The sequence below is a fragment of the Hesperophylax consimilis genome, chromosome 3 (genome assembly GCF_061612785.1).
Source record: "Hesperophylax consimilis isolate HC1 chromosome 3, BYU_Hcon_1.0, whole genome shotgun sequence".
Lineage (NCBI taxonomy): Eukaryota > Metazoa > Arthropoda > Insecta > Trichoptera > Limnephilidae > Hesperophylax > Hesperophylax consimilis.
The window spans coordinates 9,566,247-9,593,135 of NC_142838.1; the positions used below are offsets into that span (position 1 = coordinate 9,566,247).

At 32.2% G+C, this 26,889-nt stretch overlaps 1 protein-coding gene across 1 annotated transcript in view; it reads left to right on the forward strand.

Annotated features, from left to right (window-relative positions):
- The window catches only part of LOC149424917 (uncharacterized), a 73,410-nt gene that overhangs the window by 46,037 nt on the left and 484 nt on the right, over positions 1-26,889 (forward strand). The window contains exons 2-3 of the mRNA XM_089646899.1: positions 26,269-26,431; positions 26,677-26,823. Of these exons, the coding sequence (XP_089503025.1) occupies positions 26,269-26,431; positions 26,677-26,823 (310 nt within the window). The remainder of the gene's footprint in view (positions 1-26,268; positions 26,432-26,676; positions 26,824-26,889) is intronic.

Consider the following 26,889-nt stretch of genomic DNA (forward strand, 5'->3'; position numbering starts at 1 on the left):
AAGCCAAAATATGCATATCGTTACTCTTAAGAAGGACAATGCTTTATTAATTATCAATTATTGATAATAAATATTTATATTGTTTTTTTTTTTAATTCGGATTTTCCAATTTTTGTCACCAGTTCGTCTCTGATTCGCTGTTCCAGGACATAGAGGAGGCTCACAAAAGTACAAGGGATTGGGGGAGGAGGGTTGGGGAGAGTATCGGGGGCAGAATGAGTGCAGAGTGTCCTCCAGGCGATATAGCCATGGAGGATCGTGTTTTGGCCGGAAATTAACGGCCAAGCGGTCAATTTACTTCCAAAGTGTATGGCCGAACGTGACAAGGTCTCTTCACTGGCCGTTGCAGGTCGCAGGCGAGTATACACACTTACCGGACTGTTGGCCAGAAACTATACTCAGTCATATTAGAACTTGCAGGATGCTATTTTGTTTGATGAATATCGCAAATGAATGTGGACGTTTGGTACTGACGTTTTCGGATAGTGGTGTTTTGTCAAGTCTGATTGTTTTCTGTACATGTTAATAAATGTATGTTCTGCAATGAATTATCTGACCTTACCGTGTGAAATATGCATTCTGCAGAAAACAGTTAGATCTACAAAAAACACAATGTATGCAATTACAATCGCTTAGGTAATCAATTAGGTAAATGTCATTGTTTGAATGTTAGGTATTTTTCTGAAATCTAACAGTTGACTCAGGTTATTTTTTGCTCAATATTTTTTAAGGAATAGCCACATCAAAAGTGTTTTTAGTGCCGTGGTTGCTTCTGCAAATTTTTTTTTGCAATCAACAAATATTTCAGAAGGCGATAGCTATGAATTTTTGTATTAAAGCGTCGTGGCTGGTATTAGTAGAACACAGAATTGGCCCTACTCAGTCAGATTACAAAGATATAATATTTTTTGCAAAAAAATGGTTTAACATAACTACATGCCATTTTCGTCAAAAGTTTCAGAAAACAATGTGATTAACGTAGATACAATGTATTATCAATTTCACACAAAGGTAATAAGTTAAAATCACTGCTACAAAAAAATATTATTTAGATTTAAATACATGTTTTCTTTTAAGTAGATTCAAATGAACCAGCATCGTTGAGAAAGTAGATAAAACAACATTTTACATTATTAAGTTAAAAATGCTGCTTTTAGCGCGGCCTTCAAGGTGTTGGATAAGCAGTCAATATCGTGAATAATATTAATGAATCGCTAAGCTAGAAAAGCTCTTTGAATTGATGGAAATCTTATACACGATCCATTGACTTAAATAATTTTATTAAAAATTAATAAATAAATAAAAATAAATTAATTCATCTAAGAAGCGATCAATTGATTCCGTTCTAGCTTGAAAAAACATGAGTTTTTAGTTACGACCAAAGTTCTAACTAACTTATTTAATTATTTTTTAATGTCAACAAGTAAATGCGGATTGCCAATGTTTATTAAAGATAATATTTCAATTCTGTAATATAATACTCCGTCTCACGTTTAGGAAAGTCAATTTATCGACAGATGCGGCAGTTTTGCAATCGTATATCGATTTATTATTTATTGCATTAACAATATTGGTCTGGCTATCAACAGCGTGACCGTGCTCGGGTAATCGGTATAAAATCACTGGTAGTTAAGCCTGTCGATTCGAAATTGTAAAGTTATCGATTTCACTGTGCTACCTGATGTTTATAAAATCTTGAATCTTTCGTACACTTAAACTTTGATAATAAAAAACAATAGATTATAATTGCAATTACTCAATATCATTACGAGCTGCATAATAGACAAGTTTTTAATATGATTTGAGAATTAACTCAGTAAATTATCGTTGAATTTGTTATTCGTGAATATACATTATAGACATATTTCTTAATTTTGATACAACACAAAATCAAGAAAAATATCTCTAAATAAACAGCATTTTTTATTTCAACATCGCTACAAATCAAAAAATTAAACTTCACACGTTTTAATATTATGTTTGTAATACGCTGAGGGTGCAATAACTGAGGTGTCCATAAATTACATAAGTAAGTATGTATTTTTATGTTTCCTGTAAAGCGAAGATATTTGATTTGTTCGTCGTTGAAAAGAAAAATAATTACTCTTCTCAGTTTCTCTCAACTATATTTATACTTGACTCCCTGGATAATATCCAAAAAGTGTATGATTACAAATTGGCGAGATTTTTTTCATTGACAGTTAAAAGATAAAAACATTAATATTTTTTAATTGTGTAAATGACTTAAAAAGTGATGAAAAATTATCTTACTGATTCCGTACACAAAAAGTATATGTTTTCGTAATATATATTTATTTTTAAATTATGGACGTTTCGATAATTATTTTTGTTAACACTTTCCATGTTTGATAATAAAATTTAATTAATTAATAAATCAATGTTTTTTTTAATATTATTATTTATTTTGGAACAATATTTTAAATTTCATAGTTGTTATAATACAATACAGTAATGTTGGCCTCACTGGGTGGCTTACTAGTGCTGAGGCCTCCATTTTATAATACAAAAAACATTAAAAAAATATATGTAATGTTAGTGAAAATAAAAAAAAATGATTAAGATAAATTTAAACTAAAAATATAGATTTAAAATTAAAGTAAAATAAAATGAAGTAAAGTTAAAATCGGTATATTATTTGTATGTGATTGATGTGTGTTTTATATTGGTTTTGTGTGTTACCTACGTGTAGGTTTTATTATTTTATTTTATGAAATTTTGGTAATATTGTCTTTTTTGTTCATTAATCCATTTTGTAATTCTGTATCTGAACTTATTTTTGCTTTCCTCAATTTTATTTTCAAGTGATAGACTGTTGAATATTTTAATAGTATGGTAATGGTAATGTGTTTCCCCAAAAGTTGTATTTACCGTCGGAGTTTTTATGTTTTCTTTGTACGCTTGTCTAACTTGTCTATTTCAAATACAAAATTTTCCTAGATATTTGTACCTAGTTTCTTAAATTGTATTACTTTTTACGATAACTATATATGTATTTGTATATAATATATATATATTTGCGGCACGTTCCAGAGTGGAAGATACTACCAGTATCGCCCTGGTGTAAGACCACCATTCAGAATTGAAACGTTGCTCCAAATGGCTTTAGCCGTGTTTAGTGACTAGATCTGAATAGCCAGGTACTTCCCCACCTTCCTCTTTACCTTCCCCACTTACCTTCAGCCTCACAACATCCCCCAATTGGGGATGCCATAGTCTCACTGGCTCCAGACGGGAGCAGTTGGGACTCTTGTGAGGTATTCACTATAAAAAAAAATAAAAAAAACTTTAACAAACCTAAAAATATTTAAAAGACTGAAGGGTTAAATGACGCGACGCTAGCCTGACCGGATAGAGAGACGAGGTTGGTTCAGAACGACTATTGCGGTACACCGGCCTGGGAGACGGCGTTGCGCGTTGGGTCACAAAGGGTTAAAATGGATAAGCAATGTTGTACATTTATTTCTTTATTTTCCATCTGTTGGTATTGCAGTCATGCAGCGCTATTAGGTAAAGTAACAAACGACAGAGTAACAGTGCAAATGCAATGAGCCTTGACGTAACATATGATCAAGCATTTTCCAAAGAAAAATTACTGAGAAAAATTAATTGACTCCTGAGATAGTCTAGTCTAGTAGTAGTATTATTGTAAACGTATATTCATTATGAATAATTATTGAAACTCTGAATATTTATCCATTTCATGAGGGTATTTTTTGAGAGGCATGCAATCACCAATGTACCTATCACCCGCAGCAAAAAATACTTTAATGCTTTTCGTTAAATAAAATAAAAACTTGGTCCAATATACTGAGAACATTTTAGTAAGAAAAATAAAGTGTAAAAAAAGTAAAATTACATTTTGAGTTATGAGACACGCCACCCTACTCAACATGAATTAATTGAAAACACTTAGAAGAATGATGATAAATAGCATGGTAACTATGATATTTAACGAGGAATATGGTCCGAGCGGTTAATCATAAGAAGATAGCGAGGACTAGGAACTAGGCACTAGGGGAAGGCTCGCGATTACAATATGTGTATTTAGCATTATTTACGCTCCTTGCTCATAACGTAACGCTGTAAATATTTTGACACGCTAAGCCATACCCTTGCTAGTGGACGGCTTGGGTGATATGGCCACCTAAATAGGGTATTTTCTTTTGAATGCCGAAATAAAATAAAAAAATACGAAAATAATGATGATAATAATATGTACGGATGTAGTATGTAAGGATAATACGTACAGCGCCATTATTTGAATAAAAATTACCTTTTCTGTCTCACTCTATATAAGTTTGTTATTTATAAACAGATACAGAAAACATTATTTCCTGGCAAGTCACTTCAGATAAATTCACTTTAATTATAAAGTTTACGCATGGAGAAGAAACGACTTTTCACACAGGGGGCACTATAGTATGGTATGCTTTAGGGGGTAGGTAAATTGTCGTTGCTCGATGGCACTGACTTGATCACGCGATACGTCAGAATTCGTCGCATGCCAATATCTGTACTATATTTAGCGGGCCTTGTGGCATTGCCAATCCAAGCTCAGTCCACATTAAAAAATAATGTTATTGTAAAAACAGTTTCACCGTCCAAAATCTCTGCATTTGAAAGAGTAGATGCAAAAGCACTTTGTAATTTAGTTGAGTGCGGTGAATCCGTCGAGCAAGTTGATGAGCTTGTGTACTTAGGAAGTACGTTCGCGGGAGACGGGAAGGCTGATAAGGACAGAAGGGTGCATGCAGGAAATTCAATTAATGGACGACTGATTGCAATAGTCGCTAATAAAGTCAAAGTAAGCGAGACTAGCAGTCCATAGTAGAGTTTTGGAACCAATACTAACGTCTGCCTGTGATGAATGGAAATTACACAGGAAAGAGTGAGGGAGATTGATTGACAAAGTTATTGAACAAAGATAATAAAATGCAAGGAATGTGAAAAATAAATAGATTGAAAAAACCTTTTTTATGTTTTTTTATTTCATATTCATCGTATCCCATAATTTTTTTGAAAAAGCAAACTTACTAAGCTTTCGATACTCTAGCAAGCATTACCAGTTTACTAAATTAAATATAAATACTGATCAAAGATAATAATGTTCTAACATAAACCAATCTGACTCTGCATAGGGGAAAACTGTACTCCCTTGACCCTCATATTATATCGCTTATATTTCTCAATCTATCCTCAACTCACATAAGTGCAATTACCAATAAAACAAAAGGTCTTCCCTTCCACACCTTCTATAAAATGGCCAGTCGAAATCCTAAGGCCTTTTATGATGAGGGCAAATAATGCTATGCAGTCGCCGGTTGTGTTTTTGGCTGTGGTCCTGTGTTGAATATCACACTGAAAAGCTAAACGTTGACTCTTGATGACATTGCACGCAACCAAAGTGTGCCTTTTGTCACTTGAGTTCAGACATCATACATACCAACTTACGTGATAGAATTACTCACAACTATCACGAAAATACCAAATAGAATATAATATTGTTACTATAGGTCGGTATGTTATGAAATGAGTAAGAAATTCTAAATTATGCATTTAAAAGTCCAGAATTGCTTGCATTGATAAGCTTTAGGATTCCAAAACGGAATACTAGAAGTTTAAATTTATTTTATTGCAGAAATTCTGGGACTTACTACCGTATGTATTCCACATTGCTTTGAAAACATGGAGGAAAATAATATTACCTAGTCATTGGAAATCTTCAATTTATTTATCACTTAACAAATAAAATAAAAGATTCTTGCTAAGGCAGTTAAGCTGCATAAAAAGTACTGTATAATTTCTATTATTCATAAATAAAAGCCCCTAAAAGGGGCGTTAGTTAATAGATTAATATAAATAAAGTATCAATTTCATACATTTTCTCAGAATGTGACGTTACGAATTTAATACTAAATCCACTAATGTGAACCACGCTTTAAATTATTTAATGCGCAATGTTTCACAAAATGAAGTGATCGGTAATTCTTGGAACTGGCTAATGTTTCCGATTTGTATATTAGTTTAACGACAGAAACTTGTATGCCGTACGAAATGAACATATTTATTGGATATCGGTGATGTTCACAAGTAGTGTGAAAATCGTGACTCGTTAACCATTTTACGGTTTAAAGCTATGAACCACATTACGCCATGAAACTGCTGCTGGTCGGAAATTGCGGAAAGGGTCATTAAAAGAATCGTAAAAACATGTAGAATATAATGTCTTGATACTTATCGATGGAAACCAAATTAGTTATATGTGCCAAAGACCTAAATGCGGTGGTGTTCTCCTTTACTTGGAAAACCGCTTTTAAACCTGCGATTCAGATCATTGATAGCGTACTCCTTTTAAATACATGCAGAAGTATTTGCAATCGTAAGTATTTTGAGGTGCGAGGTTATTTTATCAAAATGGAATTAAATGGTTTTTGTAATTTCTGGTAATTGTATTTTTAGCATTTTGATAAGCATTTCACTGCTGATCACAAGAAATATACTATATTTAGAAGAGTGATTAATTTGAATATGAAATAACAAAAACAATTGGCAGGACTTTTCGGATTTTCGTGTTTTATAGGTGCACAAAGTCTTCAGTTGGTATTTTTATAACCGAAAGGAATTATCGAGTTAAAAATATTGAAAACGGTAGTCCTTCAAAATACATAATTGTGTACGTAAACAGCGGTATTAGAAAAATAAAATTTAATTTTGAAAAATCACGTTCAACGTTTTGTGGAAAAGTCACAGCGAGCTTCTGGAACAAAATATTTGAAATCTATTAAATGATCGAATTAAAAATATGAAGATTAAAAAAATCTAGGCTTCATGGTAAGGATGATAATAAAAGAAGCGGATGAACAGAGAAAGGAGGATGTGAGAGTTTACGTTATACGAAAAAAAAACAAAAGAAAAAGGTGATTTATTATAATAGGTTAAAAACGGGATTGTATGTCGTCTCCTGATAAACTTTGAGTAAATTTCTAATATATGGGAACACGTGTTCATGCACCTGAATTTGTCTTGATAATATATAATGACGAATGCATGTTCCGAAATCGATATAATACATTCTTCTTTTACTAAACGCTTAACAAGAAACCTATCAATTCATCCGATAAGGGCCTGCAATCCCGTTTTTAACCGTAATACAAATATATGAAGAGATTTTCAATAATTTAATATTATTATTATTAATGCAATATTTTATACCAGTCAGTTTTCCTTGTGTAGAATAATGCTCAACGATGACCAAGAAAGACGATTAAAATACTTGAGTTGGGCCATGTCAAGATACAGAATAACAGAAGAGTATTATGTGACGATGTATGAATGCGAATGATTCAAGTAGTATGTGACAAGACAGATTGTGTGTTATTTTATCCCCTCTGTTTACCCCTGTAAGGAAACCGCAGTTAGTTAGTTAGATAATTAAATTAAATTCATATTCAAGGGCTTAAACTTCACGATTATTCATTAAATGAAAATCAATACAATTTGAATTAAAATTAGTCGTTTTGTGCTAAAAATTAAAATTGAAAAATCCACTGTTTATTTATCGATTAAAAACAGTGCCGTTGAAGATCGGATTCGGAATTACTCGAACATTTGATTGCATTTTGTTCGACAAATAAAACCATTTATCCCTTCAATGCGCAGCCCTATAGTATCTAATATCATCCAAATTGAAACCCGTGTAGCAGTCGATTATTCACGTGCACCTTCAATTAATCACGGCACGATTCGGAATTCTTCCCTCCATCATTGAGTAAACAGATAGTTAATTGGCGAGGCTGCTAAAACAATAAAGGGTTGAAGTAGCCCCGATCGGGCGGGGGGTTGAACTAGCCCCCGGGCCTTGCACTAAATTATGGACGGGAAGCTATGGCGTCAAAATGCACGAAACGTTGGACACGGGGCAACTTGGAGCATAAAATCGTGTTTTACGAAACCGTTCGCGCGGGAAATTAAAATTAAAATGACGTTTACATGAATTATTATTTCAATCATTCGAAATGTCTTTGTTTCACAAGAGGGAGGAAATTGATGTTGCGAATATTTGCGGATTTTAGAGAAGCATTAAAATAAGGTTTTCTAAATTTTATTTTTTTAAATTTAATCATTAAAGACAATATAAACGGGCAAACAAATGTGAAATAGGAAAGTCAGAAAAAGATTCAGTCGCATTTAGGAATTGAACCTAGAAGCTATTCCTTGCAGGGGAAGTTTTCTGACAACTGAGCTCATTCGAATATCCACCGTTCGAAAATATATATATATGCGTTAAGAAAATGAAGATCATGTTGGCAGCTCTCAGTCTAAGTATGTCAACTTACAAGTAAGTCAACTTCTTAACATGATCAAATCGTGGGTTCAATTCCGGATGTTACTGAATATTTTTTCGTTTTTTCTGTTTCACATTTGAGAGTCTTTAATGATTACATATAACGATTTGAGGTTTTACTCATTTAGTTATTCCACCATTTATAAACCTTAATTTAGAAAATTTTGAAAATGTTTCCAAAACTATTATTACCTAATTAAAAAAAAATTAGAAGACTTTGAGAACATGACTTTGTGAACATGACTTTATTTGATAGCATTAGCCATTTTAGACAACCGATTAAAGACACAGCCGTACCTAAGACACGTTCAAAAAATCTGCTCGATACACAGCAATAATTTGAGTACCTGCTTTAAGTTTATATTTTCCCTGAAAAAAAAACACGGTTAATCCAAAACCGGTTTTGCGTATTGTAACAAAATAAAGTGTTCTATACAGAGCACAGTATTACCTCATTCATTAATTTAAGGTTTAATACTGCCATTGACAACCGGAAGAACATACACAATCCCGATGACCGCGCAGAGCCATTGGAATTCGCTTCCATAGATTTAATGAAAATCGTCCGTATTGAGCAAGGCGGTATCAATTCGGTGGAAATTTAACCACACTCCGGTGGTTCAGTTTGGAATGTTTTCTGTAATGGGACTTCATTTATTTTCATGTAAGCGATTTGAAAACGTTTTCATGCTCGTAGAAGATACATTTTTGAAGTTAAATCTTAAAGAAGCCTTAGTATAATATATCAGTCCCAGTTGTGTTCTGATAAAGAGGCGTTTTGATGTATTGTAAGATAAAAAAAAGTTATTTGCTTGATTACGGATAGCGTATGTTTTGTTGCCATATAGTTTATATTGTGAAACATCTTTTGGCGCCCCAGGAGGGTAAAACCAACTCGGGACAATGCTCTTAAACTCTTCATTCGGCCAGCCTCGTGACACGTCGGCACTTTCCACCTGGCCGCCAAAACTCTGTGCGGCATATTATGCTTCTACTCTCACTAAAATTAGCAATGGATGTTGTCTAAGTTTTAGTGAATTTTTAATTTGTAATAAATTTATTTGTTTATATTTATTTTTTTATTTATTTAGTAAGACTACTTTACTTTAATTTTATTCAATAACAATCAATTTAATTTTATCACTTTTTTTTATTTAGAACATGGTTTTGGACTAGTTTCGACACTCTTGTTTCGAGTCGTTTGATAAGATGGCATATTTTACTTATTTTTTTATTTTAATTTTATTAGGTACAATATTTTTTACAATTTAAGTTTTCCAGTAATGTAGGCCTCACTGGGTGGCTTGCCCGTGCTGAGGCCTTCATTTTATAATATGAAATATAAACTACATAATACATTATTTTATGAGAAAAATTATTCATTTAAAATTAAAACTACATAAAAATATATTTAAAATTAAAAAAAAAATAGTACACTGAAAATAATCCTTTTTGTTTGTGAGTGATGTGTGTTTATATTGGTTTTGTGTGTTACTTGTATGTTTTATTTTTATTTTATGCTATGAAATTTTGATAATATTGTCTTTTTTGTTCTTTAATCCATTTTGTAATTTTGTGTATGAATTTATTTTTATTTTCCTCAATTTTAATTTCAAGTTTTGACCACTGACCGATCACTTGAAGTTTACACACGACATTAATAAAATTATTAATAAATTTTTTTTTTTTTTTTGGCCAGTGGCAGATCAAATAAATATTTTGACAATTTATAATTTATTGATTATTGTACAAATTAGGAATTGATTTAAAAGTAACCACACGACACACACGTTCGTGCTATCTTTTTATTGAAAAACACAGTAAAACTAATTAAAATTAAAATGATTGCCTCATAAGACTATATAAAACATATTATAATAACATTCTCTTTGATGTAGAAATCTTCAATTGTAACGAAAATAAATATAGGTAAGATCTCTTTAAAAATGTATTCATATCCCAACTAAACTAAACTACATAAAATATTATGACAAGTATAATGGAGTATCTCTTGTTAAAATAATACCTATTAATTGTTACAAATATATTATCTTCAATTGTTAAATACTAACCACCTTGCTTCAAAACGCGGTGTAAATAATACGCCGAGCGTAAAGTCAGAACAGTAAAAAACTTGACTTATTACAATGGCGTTTATTTGGTTAAAACTGTCTCAAACCAGGCTCAAGGCCGGCTCTACTACACCAACGTTGAACGGGCGTCTAAGAATCTAATGAGGAAATCTATCATTGGTTTCTCAGTTAAGTAAGTGGCACATGTATAAACCAACCACATCGTAAATTGTTTATTTCCCTAAAATAAAATGAATATATAAATTATCTCACGCACCGTACACTATAATATATTATCTTCAAGGCATTTAAGATTTTTGCCATAGGTTTATAAAAATCTTCTTCATTCTGTAGTTGTTTTGTTTGTATTTTTAACAATTGTAATATTTCTATATAATAATACAATTGTTATGATTGGATTTTTATTTACTTTACCCTTTCGACTCAACATCGTCGCTGTTGCCTATTCGCCATGGCAGTCATGAATCATTATTATTTGACAACAAATAATAATTCATATATTCTAGTAAAAAGATTCTTGTAGTCGATACACAATTGTTATTTCGAGCAAAAAGTTGTTAAGCTTTCCAAACAGCTTCCGAGTAAACATTCAAGATACATCTCCTACTATTATTACCGAAAGCCTCCGGTTGTTTGGATATCATTTATTGGCCCCTCCCATATTGAATTGGCCTCTATGGAGGACATTGTTTCTGGATGAAAATTGTTTAGGATTCTATGTACTTTTAAACGATCCTCCCGGAAATGCAAACAGATTTCAGAATACGAGGATAGGTACCTACGTTTACGAAACGTGATTTTAATTTTGGAACGAATGATTATTTGTTTTGTAGAACCATGAACTCAAAAGGTCCGAGTAATATTTTCAAGAAAGCATTTTTTTAAATTATTTCGATTGAAAATTGTCTTCATACATTACGAAGAGCTTTTTTTAAAAAATGATAGGTAAATCAAATTTAATACTTAGGACGGGTTGTTTCGGAGAATTTGAACAATTCATCAAATTTCAACGTTCATTTTCAAGTTTTGTGAAAGATTTTTTCAAGTAGGTACTGTTATTATTTCACCTCTGTCAAGCAACTAGTCTATCGTGCTATAATAACAGAACTTGAATAGGAATTTCACAGAACCCGAAAATGATCGTTGAAATTTGATGAATTTTTCAAATTCTCCGAAACAACCTGTCCTTAATTTTGTAGGGTTCTGTGCGTGTTTTAGTTTACATCACTGTGACAGCTGTTTCGGAGTTCAGGGGTATTTTCAAATTTTGGCTATGCCACGTTGAGATGACTTATTTAAACGATTTTATACGATTGATGTTTAAGGCGATGCAATACGTAGTAATTTAAAATAATTAGTTTTTGGTTTGAAAATTTGGTCGCCTAGAAATGTTTCAGATACTTTAATTAAATACTGCGAGTAGAATATATCTTGGCCTTTGAAATAATCGAGTATTTTTTAGATATGTCCTTTTATAAACCCAGAAAAAAATGATGTAAAGGCCTATGAAAACTGCTTTAAAGTTCAAAATCTCCTACTTACAAACCCATTTTCGGTTATGATTTTATTGTATAATGTGTCAAATTAAATTATTTATAAAATGATCGAAAAAAAATTAAATATTTATGCCTGAACACACATAAAATAAAATAAAAGGCACTTTTTGGCCATGTTTTTTTCTTGCATAAATCAAAACAGGCGGATGGTGTTAAGCGGGAATTTAAACCTTATCGCCATCTACGTAAGGGTTGTTATTGATAGCGGCTCAATTTAAAATACCACACGACGTAGTGCATTGCCTTAAATGATTTTTTTACTAACCGATTTACTTAGAAAATAAATTTTGTGGGGAACTAATTGTTGAAATTTTGGTTTTCCCCATTTTTTATATTGGCAGTTTTGTCTTCATTTGTTTATTCTCCAGCTTCAAGTTTATACCCTAAAAAAGTGCGAACGAGATTACTAAAGAAATTTAACTTAATCTTGAATCTAAAAACTTGGCCAAAAACTTCAAACATCATCATGCCACTACATCTCTGAATGGAAATTTCAACTCCTCCACAAATTTTCTGAAACATTCTTTAGCTATTCATCCTCCTCCTTTAAACAATCCCTTCATTACCATTTCTTAATCCCCCTCTCCTTCGGTCTGTCTATGAATTGATTCTACTCATTTACATACTTGCTCATAATTTTTGGTGTCCTGTATTCTGACATATTTTCCACATGGCCATTTCAGGGTAATTTTTATACTTAAAAACCCCTTGATATATTTACCCTTTCACTCACTTTTATAACTATCAAAGAATCTATAAAATATAGTAATGTTCCAAGTCGAAACGCTGCTGTTTTCCTGTAAACCTCCGAATAAATTATAATTTCTAAACCTTCAATGAAGAGATTGAAGATCATTCTCACATTGCATTTCAGCCATAACCCTAACCGCAAATCGCCCAAGGAATTATCATCCCTAGCTTCTAACCACCCCTAATTACCTTTATCTATGTACTTAGCGCAAGCAATGGGTACCTGGTACTATGCTACGAGTGCCTATGTGGTCTATCAGCATCCCGGATTAGAGGGACATTGATACTATTGGAGATCCCTCCTAATTGAATTCATTACTTACAATTAGCGGCCAGCTTTGTGAAACTAATCGACTGGTACCTACCAGTTTAAAACAGATTCATTGATATTACCTTTGTTCCCTCTGATTGAATTGTAATTATTATTTATTCATTCAACTATTCTTCTCTGGTTTAGTGGAAAGAATGGGTGACGTGTTTAGAATATAAATACGTAACTGCAATGCCATAGGTGTATATTCCGGCTAGCAGTTATTTGTCCATTTTATCCTTATTAGCAACAGTGAGACTAAGGCCCTGTGCACACGGAGCTACTCGAAATAAAATTATCACTGACGCAAATCACTAACCAGTCCGCGATAAGTCAGAACCTTTGTAATTGAATGGGACGCTGTAGATGGCGCGACCTGTCACTAACGCGCTTTTCTTATTCTATGCTAACGCGTTAGAAACCAGTTTGAGGCTCATTTTTGACTAAAGTCAGATATGTTGTGGCCTAAATAAATAACTGACCTAAAAAAATAACTATCTTTAGACATAAAACGTAGAAATGTTTCATCTGAAATTTAGAGTTCTTTTGCAACTACGAATTATCGGCTGGCTGTAGAAATATATCTTTCAACATGAACCCAAAATCTTCTTCGTATTATTTTTCTTATGTTTTGATAAAAGCAATATAATAACACAGTTTCACTATTGGAATCTTAACTTGAATCATTATCCATGATAGCACACAATGATTGTGATTTTCTACCTTCCATTATTCAATAAACTTAAATTAGTAATTTTATAAAAAAGTATATGAATATAAAACGATTATTGACATTATTTGGGAAACACATTTGACATTATTGGCAATCTGCATAACAGGAAATCCTGGTGAAGACTGTGAAAACAGTATTATGTTTTATTATACTTACATCATGTACAAACTTCGTCATAGAAAAACAGTAAAAAATTTATGTTTTAGTGACCGGTTGGTGATTTAAATTAATTCAGTTTCTTTTGAGTACCTCCGTGTGCATAGGGTTTTAAGTGTTTGAACATTTTTTTTAACGAAGCAGTAGCATAGTTTGATTGATGAAAGTGACAAGGAACAGAAATGGTACCAATATTATTAAAACTTTATTAATGTTCCCCATAAAACGAATAAGCACTAATATATTACGGAGAAGATTACAAATTTGAAATACATGCGAGTACAAAAGGCCATGGGGGCAGTTTTACTATTTGGCGACACACGTCAACATATGTAATGTAGGTATGTAAGTGACGTTAAAAATGTCGATGGTCAATGCCGAATCATTAAGCATTTGAGTTGCTTTGTTGATTGGCGCGTTCTGATAGACCGAAGTCCTCGCTTTCACGGTAGGCACATATAAGTTAACCTCTTTTAATATAAGTGGATTAAGTATAGTTCAAAGGATATTTAAAAAAAATGTTTGCTTAACATTATTGTTCGGTTTTTGAATAACATTAATTCAAATTTTTTTTTAACATGAAAATATTTTTCTGCCACAAATTACAATTAAGGTTTTTCTGTGTTTAAATAATAAGCTTTATATCTAGTTCCACTTGTTAAATTTCTCCGTTAAAATCCTTAATTAATATGAACCCATTTAAAAATATCTGTTGTGTAAATGTCGCACAGTCACCAAATTAAAAACTTTCGTATATTACAATGTTTTAATACAAATTAGAATGCAAATGATATGCGCGTTAAACTCCGTTAATTATGAATGCTTTAATAAATTAATTCCGTTCTCGAATTTCGTCACACGCGACACACATTTGCTCAATCACTCCCACTTAATCCCAATTTACATTGAATATTCCAATAGCGCAAATCAGCGTGATATTCCTAGTAGGTATACGTTATATTCGTAATGTTATAAACGGTTAATATTACACAGGCTCGGATTAGACCCAATCTTACTATGTACATACATCGTTATGACTTGTACGCAACCAGGGGTGGACTGGAATGAAAAGAAGTCCGCGAAATATACACAGAAGCTATGTCATTTTACTATGAACCCGAATATTTAAAAGCTGTTTTGAGTTTTTCTGCCATTCACATTCGCGTGTTATATTCTTTTTACACTCTATTCTTGGTTTATTTGCTCTACATGTCCAAACTATCTATGCTTCCCTTTTTCAATCTTGTTTAATGTGCTTACATTATCCTTGCACTCTTTTGCAAAATTCCACATTTCTCACCAAACTCATGCCAAAGGGATCGTATTTCTATAGCATTCAGTCTAATTTCGTCCATCATGCCTCACTGCCATACACATCAAGGTAGGTACTGGCATTCCATTGTGGACTGCTAACTTTGCTTCTTTGGACATTTTATTTTTTTTATTTTCCAGCATTCACTTTTCTTTCAGCACCTCTATTAGGTTCTCTATCTCTCGTAAACATACATCCCAAATACACAAACTAATTCACCTGCTCCAATTATTCAACATTCACAACTATATAACACACTTTTTTTGTACCCTCTCTTTCCAACAGCATATTTTTAGAATTATTTACATTGATTATTAACTCATTCTTCATACATTCTTTATTCATCCTAGATACTGAAGATCTTCCTTATATATCAGCATACAACAGACAGTGTGTTTTCAGAATACTCAATATCGCGCCCAATCCCACCTTGGGTACAATTGTTACTCATGTATAGATTGAATAATAATGGTGACATTATGCAACCTTGAGCCATGATAAAATCGGATTCATGCACCCCCTTCCACTTATAAAAGCACCTTGCACTAGAATCATGCTTTTTGGTTGCTTTAGAATACTTCCCAAATAAAGTTTAGGTACTTTAATAATATCAATCAGCGCTTGTTGAAAAAAAATAAACGTCACATGATGTAATATCAACAGACGCTTATTGAAAAAATAATAACTGTGACATGACATTGTAAGTGAGCTCAAAGATTATTTTTATTTATTTTACGTCATTAAAATATCACATCTAAGCAAAGGCTTTGTCGGCTATTCCGTTTTCAACTTTATGTTAGAAATCTATCTAATCTAAAACAATTAATAAAAGATTAGAATAAATGTGTTTAATCTGGAAGTCAATTATCAATTCCCGTCGCAGCACAAAATATATGAAATTAAAAAAAAGTTAAATATACCAAACTACATTAAGGCGATGCACTACGTCGTTTAATATTTTAAATTGAGCCGCTATCAATAACAACCCTTACGTAGATGGCGATAAGGTTTAAATTCCCGCTTAACACCATCCGCCTGTTTTGATTTATGCAAAAAAAAAACACGGCCAAAAATGCCTTTAATTTTATTTTGTGGATGTTCTGGCATAAATATTTTTTTGTTTTCATTCATTTTATAAATAACTTAATTTGCCACATTATAAAATAAAATCGTAACCGAAAATGGGTTCGTAAGCAGGAGATTTTGAACTTTAAACAGTTTTCATAGGCCTTTTCATTTTTTTTTCTGGGCTTATAAAAAGACTTATCTAAAAAAAGTCGATTATTTCAAAGGCCAGGATGTATTCTACTCGCAGTATTTAATTAAAGCACAAACATTTCTAGGCGACCAAATTTTAAAACCAAAAACGGTTCCATGATAACTCAACACAGTGACAATTCAACACACTTTTAAAAAGTGATATAAAGTCATTAGAAACGATGAAATTTTTTTTTTAACCTACATAACCCAGTTAATAAAACTTTTGTTTCATCACTTTCCATGACTTTATATAACTTTTTAAAGATGTGATGAATTATCATTGTGATGATTTATACGGTTACCACGGAATGCACCAGGGCGATACTGAGAGTATCTTCCACTCTGGAACGTACCACATATAACACAAATTAATCAAACAAAATTTTTTTGCGCACGCCGGGATTCTAACCTGCGACCTCTGGCTTGCTAGTCGAGAGTATTACCCCTCGACCACGAAGGCCGACGTTTTATATTTTTGCCTTCATTACCGTAATTAACGGTCGTGATTATATCCGTATTTCAGGGTTAATAGTAGATATTGTTCACGGTCACCGAATACTCTAGACCTTACACCTAGTAATACCCGGTCCTGGAAGCCCGTTGGGTCAGTCCGCCACTGAGCTCAGCCTTACTGGTGGATATTGTCGGCATCACTTATCGAGGAAATTAATATTCAAAGCGAAGGGCTTACTATCGCTACACACACCGCCCCCCTCAGATCATGGAAGATTTACTTGCGTGTGGATGCTCCACGCATTTTATTGGGTGCAAGTACCAATGTAAGAATATGTAAAGCATGTCCCCTAAAAAGGCCGGATTTTTTAAAGTTACCGACAGATAAGAGATACTTTTGAATTTTTTATTTATTTTTTCCTTCGGGAGAAAAATGACTATTGATCACTTATAAACGGGATGGTGGGCCTTACGAAAGAACAGATTTGATTTCGGAAAACTTGTACATGAAAATCCGAATATTCTAACACTTGTTTCGACATCATAATAATATATTCGAAACGATTTTTTCCGTTTTTTACGTAATTATATCACGTGAGATCTGTTATTATAAAAAATAATTTGAACTTATAAAAAATTTGTATACATCGGTGTGGGCACATGTATAACAAACATAAAACATTTAGAAATATGTATTAACAAGTAATATCGGCCTCTCATTTCATGATTTGACACCAAGTTTCACTCTGATTTTTAACAAATTATTTATCCACAACATAAATTATTAAATGCAACACGTATAAAATACAAATCTGTGTAAATCAAAAAAAAAATGGTTTTCTTAAAATTTGTCGCATTTATTCTACTAGTATAGAAGGTCTTCCAATGAACCATCGTCATTGATCGATATTACTGGCAATCCGGAGGTCACAGGTTCAAATCCGATTAAATCATTTAAAATAATAAATGTAATATTTGCGGCACGTTTCGGAGTTGAAGATACTCTCAGTTTCGCCCTGGTGTAAGACCACCATTTAGAATTGACAATATCTGAATATCCAGGTACTTCCCCAACTTTATCTTCCCCATCTCCTTCCACTCTCCTCTCCTTCAGCCATGCAATATGTCTAATTGGGGATGCCATTGTCTCACTGGCTCCAGATTGTTGATTGACTCTTGTGCGGTATTTACACAAAATAAATTGCACCAGTGCGCATTCATCTGCGCACACATATTCAAGCTCGTTTGATACTTGACAAGTTAAAACGGGCCAACTTGTGTATTGTACTCTAAAGCTCGAGTAGTTAACGACTTGCAGGTTTGTCATGTTTCCTCTCTAATATATTTTTAACGATTCAAGTTACAGGTTAATTCCTTAATCTTCATAAAAAGTCCTTCCACACAGCATGTACAAAAAAAAATCTATAAATATTGAAAAAAGGGTTATAAAGTTGTGTTGATGATGTGTTTATAAAAAAAACTTTGCATAAAAGCGTTTACAAAAATATCCTTGAGTTTTGTTGCGTGGCTTTATTTTAAATTAGTTTTCAAGATATTTATGATTTTTTTTTATATTTGTCCTCATAGGTACAAAGATAAAAAGAATGTGTTAAGATACTCGTAATAGGACAGAAAACTGGTGATTCTATTTAAAATTTACAGTCTAATATTTGATAAGACAATTTTTATTTGTGCTTTCATTTTCGATTAAATCAAGACCGAAGTTTTTAGGTCAAATTTGAAAAAAAACGGTTGCTAGGATGTTATAACGGCTATTTGTGGTGTGATGTAGATTCACCATTTTCCGCTTGTGCTACGAGTTTCCGTACACCGTGTAAATACGGTGATGATATTCTATTATTTATTTCGCTCAAAAAGATGTCCTTTATAACTTGTGAGGAAATCGTTTTTGGATTTTCAACTTGCTTCTTAAATCCAAAAGAGAAAAACTGATATTTCCACGCGCGTATTTTTGTTATTATTAGCAATACTCACGATATAAAGCAATAAATAGTGAAATCACTCCAGCGTGAGTAGATACTTAAGTCACTGCATATTGTAAGTTTATTTTAGGGCGATGTTATCTCAAGTAATCTAATAATAGGTGCGTTTTAATAGAGCAATCATTTTGAGGCGAAAAAACGATTCAAACTCTAATTATTTCGGTGTTTTCATTTTGTAAAAACGATACTTCCAAAAATGTTAAATGTATTATCTCCATACGGAAATAAGTAATTGTGATATAAAATACTGTTAATTGATAAAAAATCTGGTCAAATAATACATTTTCTCTGTTAGAAATGCGACTGGAGGCCTATAAAGAATAATATGCCAAATTTATACTATCATGAAAGCATTAATTTGTTATTAGGAAGTCAAAATAAAAATATCTTCGCATCTCGTTAATATTTATTCGTACAATGGCACCTGCGTGAACACGTGTTCAGATATACTTTGAATGACCAATATATTATTGTGAAATGATCCATGTAACAGTATCTTGATAAAAAGGCGTGCTCATTTTTCTCCGTGAACAAATTAGTGAGAAGCTAAAAATACTGTAGGTAAGTTTGGTTTAATTATTATCATTACTTGAAAGAATTCGTCAAGTTGTCTTATCGGTAGATTAATTAAAAAATGTACATAAAAAATTCGACTAATAAAGTAAAGTACAAGGTATAGTATGTAAATAAATAATTAGTCTGATATATTTACTAATAATTACTCAAATTATTAGGAAATAGATCTTATAATCTTCTTATAATTCTCTAACTTCTCCATTCTCTTCTTGCAACGCAAATTAGCTTTTCATCATTTTTCTTATTTTTCTTTTTCATAGTAATGTATAGATTCTGTTCAAACTGTAAAATTCACCCGCCATAACATAGGGTCATCCCTAGCATGGAGGGTGAAATATCACAAAAACCATATGTACCCTCTAAGTCTTGTATTAATAAAATAAAATAAAAATAAAGAAAAATGGACCAATACTTACAACTTTTCAGTCGGACAAATTTAAAATTGAAATGGTATTTTTTTAATGCTGATAACTCTGTTAATGTCTGATAACTCTAGTAGTTGTTTATTTATTTATTTTATTTATTATTCATTAAGGCCCTATCGGGCTTTTACAGAGGAAATTGACAATTTATGTATGTAAGTGTAACATAATATATGGATAATAGCATAACTATATACAAAAAAAATGTATAATGCTTATACTAAGATTAACATCAAATTCAAACAATAACACCTAATATTGTAAATAAAGCAAAGTTATTGACAACATCAAAGTTATTGTTATTGATAACATCGAAGTTATTATTATTGACAACACCTTTCATTGTCATTGTAACTTGTGCATAATTAAAATATTTCAGATTTAATGCTAAAATGTTTGTTTTATTGTTCTATGATATTTTAACCCCTCAGGCTAATTTATTCGCTTTTGGGAACAACTCACATGGTCTCTCAGAAATAGTTGTATCTTCCTTACTCTCGTGCAGAGAAGTATGATCTCAACGGTGTTAGGAAGAGAAAACACCACACATTATGTTTAAATCTAGAAGTTAACCAAAGAAAAAATAAAATGCGCGCTTTTATGAAACCAAAGGTACAAACCGCAATTATGACGCATGGTGAATGTTTTATTATATGAAACAAAAAAAGTGAGGTGACAATAAAGTTTGTTATACATTTATCTAGTAAAATAAGAGAGTTTTTTCATACATTTTTTCGTTGCAAATAATTTTAGTTTTAAACGTAAAATGAGTCATGTCAATTTTGCTATTTTCATTTTCAATGTTTGCATTTAAAAATTTTAATAATTAAAAAAAAATGTATTATATACTAAAAATTATGTAATTAGTGAAACATTCAGAAATATTCCATGTATTTGAATTTTATTGCAAATCGGAAATACTCCAACCGTATGACAGAATAGGCCTGAGGAGTTAAATAAATACGTTTGTTCAAAACTAGGGGCGCATAATCTCCTCCCCTAATCACATTAAATAATGCTATAAAACTGAATGACAATAATGAAATTACCAAACCATAATCAAAATAATTTTCCCTTCCGCTACGCTGGGTTTCAGTGTGCTTAAAATCGGTACCGTATTTCTTAAAGCCTCTGGTACAAAATATCGCGATGTTATAGCTCGAACAAGGTCCATAAAGTGGTGTGTTTGTGTACAATCACGCCAGTGACTCCTGTGCTCCTGTTACCGTAATGGACGCGGAGCAATGAAGGCACTACACACGCCGACACACCCACACTCCCACCCACTCTTCACAGTCCTACAGGGATGGGACAACCCATTGATGTTTCGATCTAAAAATTTACGATTATTTATTTTTGAATGCATAAAAAAGACAGGATACGCCGTTTTTTTTAAACTATCTAACAGGTATGTGTTTTAATTTTTCTTTCAAAAGAACTGGCGTCTTTTTTGCAATACAAAACAACGAATAAATTCAGAATGTATGTATACAGAGAATTCAATTGATGAAAACTTTTAATATTAATTTGTTTATTATGGAATAAATATGTTAATTACATCATTTCTTAAGGAAGTTTGACTTCGCTTTCATAGTTTAAGCCGGGTTGTAATATATAATCAAATATTTTGGCAAGTGAAATTGACCACCGCACTAGATTTGATTTTATGATGCTGTTGATGAAGTTATCAATTGCATTTCCATCGAAGTCATTTCATTTTTATCGAAAATGATTAATTTTATGGATTATGAACTTGGGTTCTTATACATATTTGGACATCGTAAGACATCGACGTAGTTCCCAACATCGATGTCGTGGAAATAAGCACACTCTCGCCTGCCTCCTAAAGAGCCTCTCCCCCCGATGTGCCGTGTACCTTGTCCTATTTACCTGTTTGTGGCCTATAGGTATTATTACTGTAGCAAAAGCTCTGTACTTAGCGGTGCGTGAGCTTAGAGCCTTAGAATAATAATTCCTCCCTATTAGAAGAGGCGTTTTCTAAACTCGCGCTAAGTTTTACGAGTAAACCATTTTATATTATTATTTACATCTTAATCATTTTCATAAATTATTCGTAAAACATGAACGTTTCAGTATTTACAAAAACTGTTTAAGTTTTTAATTATAAAAATTTGCATAATATACCGATTACTGTAAATCGTGTCCGGGGTTCCATTTTGGTTTCAAAAGAAATAGCGATTATAAAGGATTAATATGGTTCTTATCAATGACTTTATCTTAAGTTGGAGAAACAAAAATGAGATTAATCTTTCTTAATTTAAATCCCCTGCTTACCTAATCAAGTTACCGTTTAAATTGGTGCTTCCATGTTTGTATTGTGTTGGTAAATTTTATTTTGCAAAGTTTGATTTCAGCCCACAAAAGATAATTTTATTTTTTAACTTTGTCCAGTTTTAATTTTTTTCTTATCACATAAGAACGGGTTTTAAATGCGGTAAGTAGGTATGTACCTCAAATATGGATTCCAGTTCCTACATAATATATCTTATATATGTTAAACAGGTTTTCGAACCACTAGGGAGAAAAAAAAAGTTTCACCGGGTATACAAGTAAGTTGGAACGTTGTACCGATAAAATTGGTCTCGTTGTATTGGTACCAATACCAAAAATCAGGAAAATAATACCGATTGTCTTGTCTTTGAAACCTAAAATACTTAATAAAACCTAATTGGCAGGCAAACTTCTATCTGATACGGAAACCAAAATACGTTAACGCTAAGCAAGCAAAATTAGCTTTGACCGCAATCAAATGAGTATAATAATAACTATATACGTACTTTTAATTTCATTGAGAAAACGTTTTCTGAAATGCAACAAAGAACGAACCCCTGAGCTCTCCAAAATTCGTATTCACACAGGAATAAATCTACGAAGGTAAGTATTATATCTAACTACTTTTATGTTTCACAGAAATGTTAAAAGCATACATAATGTTTATGTTTCAACGTGAATTCAAATGCACCTATAAGTGTGTAGGTATCACCTGATACAGCGCAGGTTCTGCTCCCGTTCGCTTGTTGTGATTCGTTTTAAAAGCAGAATTTGTTTGCATAGTAAAATAGCTACGTTTATCTGACATCTATGCGAAGTGGTTTCCACTACGAGAATACCAAATACAAGGGAGGCGCGTTTTATTTGTACGTCTCATTTCATAAGAAAATACTCTTTGCGAGGGGAAGCGCAGACTTAAGACTGAAGACTTCGACTGATTTTTGTCGGAAGGCTTTTAAGCCGGCTTTCATGGAATATTCTTAGAAATTCGAAGCCTGTACTGTTTAGTTGTTTGAATATAGATGTTTCTTTACAATTCTCATACCAAATTTACAACATAATGTCACAATAAGAAATGCCTTTCAAGGGTGAAAGCGAGAATCATAAGAAAAGAGGTACATTGAGAAATCAAATTAGTCAATAGAAGTAACTGTTTTGGGAGATACAAATAACTATACAAGGAGTTAGAGGACAGATTTGACTTACCAGTGATTTCTGGCATTATTTGGAGTAAAAAAGCAAATGAAATTTTGTCTCCTGTGATATTTTTGATATTTTATTTTTCATCTTTTAGTCCAAATGATGCCAGTTATTACTGGTTAAAGTAAGTCATATACATAAAAGCATATTTATTTTATTTTGATAATTCTAATTAAAATTAACTTTCATAAAAATTCAAATTCAAATGAGAAAGTGATGATTGATATTTGTAGTGTTTTGTAATTATGACTATAAAGGAGTAGGAATGTTTTAGAATAAAAATAGTCATACCTAAGAAAAACCCGCAAGGAGTAAACATTCTTATAATTTTTGTAAGTATTCACTGTCTGACACATTAGTTAATATTGCTGATGTTTCAAGAGTAAACAAAGAATTGAAAAGAACAGGAATACGTTACATTGTATTTAGGTTGTTTTAAAGGCTATTAAACGATGTTGTCGCAATAAAAGTAAATGTAATTAATGCTGTGGTGCGTTAAATTGGTTCAAATATTATATAAAAGTTTTAAATTTATCGGTTAGAGCCAAGAACATTTCTCGTACTAAAGATTTACGCTAACCGCGTTGTGAATAATGTGTGTTGATAAAATAACTAGAAAAATACTGTTTGCTAATTCTGCATGTAGGTATTTTATTAAGCACTATTTTGGAAGTAATCTTAAATGGATCAAGGCACGTAATAAAATGACCTTCCTTTTATATAAAAAAAAACACAAATAGCCCCACAACAAAGGTGTTATTTTTGTTTGTCCTTTTAAAAATGTTATCTTGTATCATTATTTTTAAATTCTCGTATGCGTTTTCCTATGTGGTAGAATTGAAAAAATTGGTAGTATTCTCTCAGAATCGCCTTGGTGAAAGAATACCACGGAAAATAAAAAAAAATGCTTAAAATTGCTTAACTGTATCGAGTAACTAAACAAGCAATGTCAAAGTGGTTGTACCCATTTTGGGTAACGAAATAAGCAATGTTAAAATGGCTGTAGCCATATCGAGTAACGAAACAAGCAATGTTAAAATGGATGTTGCCTTATTGAGTAAAGAATCAAGCAAGGTTAAGTTTATTTTATTTATCTATTTGAATTTCACTGTTCTTTTCGGGAATAAATGAATCTTGGAAGCGGAAATTAACCAACTTCCCGAGATCAGATCGAGGTGAAACTCAGCAGATAGACTCATAGTCAATGGCAATGCATTCTATCAACTTTTGGTGGCACACACAAGCGCACACCTGTCTGATCTAACCGATCGGTATTTGACGATGTAGGTATAGTTGTGGACACCTGTTCCTACACTGAAAAAAATGAGTTAGCTAAAGTGTTAAGCTAATTGAAATTGTGTAACCATCGCCTAAACTTCAGCTTCTTTACCTAAAATACTTTATGTGCAGATACCGTCGTTGTTTAGTAAAATGTGCTTGAGCTATTACAACTAAACTATAATAATAGCACACTAAAAGCATACTTACCTAAACAAAATAATCGGTTTGGTTAATCAAGCTAAAGTAATTTACTAAACCTATTTCACTTTAGTAACTTAAGTTTATGTGTTACTTCCCAAAGTATTTAGCTAAATTTAACTAAACATCTAGTTTGGTTAAATGTTTTGTTCATATAGCAAAACTGAGGTTGGAATATCTAAATTTGGTATTTTTACATAACAATTAGTTGTTTTGCACAAACGTAGGCAAAGTGCAACAAAACTTTAGTTAAATCTCCCGAACTTTGGTAGATCTTTTTGTCGTCGCTAGCGGTCGACGCAGGTGTTCATTTACGACGCAGTTCTCAGATTGCCACAGTTCGCACCATACGTGAATTGACGTTCGTTGCGCGCGTTGCGAATTTATTTTTGAATTGAATTGAATTTATGTTAACCGCTGTTCCTAGTTCCTAGTGATAATGGCAGACAAAACCGTGGAAGATTATTTAATTTCTTACAAAGAGATTACATAGAGAGAAGATTATTTAGGCTTACATAGAAACATTTAAAGGTGAGTTTTCTTTTTTCATTTTTTTATTGATTTAGAATTTAGATCATGGAACTATGATATCATATATTATGATAATATCCATTCTATTTGATTTAGAAACTGACACCTTCATTATTCCATGACTCAAGTACCTATGCAATAGATTTAGAAGATTTGTATTTATTATGTACCTAGTTTGAAGAGTGCGTGTGGACGCTACAACCAAGATTGTGTCAGGAGTCATGACACAAGTTACAGAGAGTGGTATATAAAAAAAAAAATAATTGGATCACTTGTATAGCGCCGTTTTTGTGCAAAATCACCTCAAAGGCGCCTTTATTTCTTTGTTTGTTTCCGCCAGTATTATTTTGTATTGAACGAATGTTGTTTGAAACTGTAGTATTTTCTAAGTTACAATTTTACCCTAGCCAGAAACTAGAACCAACCAAACTAGCTTTGAAATCGTACCGATGGATGGTCAATCATAGCAGGTTATATTTAATTTTAATAAATGTGTATTGCAAATTATTAATTCGGACATAACATTTTGAACATTAAATTCTGTTGTTTTTTTTTTGGGAGGGATATGTTTTTTTAAATACAGGGTTTACAAATAATTTTCATATAAATGAAATAATTTCATTATTAAAACTATTTTATCTCCGCTTGATTCATGATACAGGGTGTTCGGTATCTGCTGTTGTATAAATATACCTACATTTTTTTTAATGAATAATTTTCATTCCTTAGAAAAATAAATTTTTATTTTCTTGTTTTGAAAATTTTTGTATTTTCTAGTCGTTTTTTTTCTTTATTTCAGACTCAAGCCATAGACTCGAAAACACTCCTGATAATATCTCAAGATGATATTAAAGAATTGATTCCGACTGTAGGGCACCGGGCACTGCCTACAGCACACATTAATGCGCTCAAGGATGTTATTAATCCACCTGTCATAAGTGTAAGTTTTTAAAAGCAGTAATAATGACATATTGTATACCTAGGCCTTTTTTGGCTGACCATTTGGAAATAGTTGTACCGGACGCGATTTTGATACAAAAATAATAGTATTTAAAATAACAATTCCTGTAATTAATGAATAAATCGACTGCCGGGGGGGTCAAGCAATTCCAAAGGGATAAAAACAAAGCTTGACCCCTTCACCCTTCATTTCCCCTTTGTGTACATACCCGCTTTTTGTTTCAGATTGAAGATATACCTTCAACTTCCAAACAAACAACGCCCATATATTATCAACACGATGACTTCCTTGTAAATGACATTTCCTTGTTGGAAAATAAAAACAAATCACAAAGAATAACGCAAGAAGCTTTTGAAGAGCAAATTTCGAATGTAAGTTAAATAATTTTAGTAAGTTTCAGATACCTAAGTAACTTAGGTTAATTGTTTTATACATTC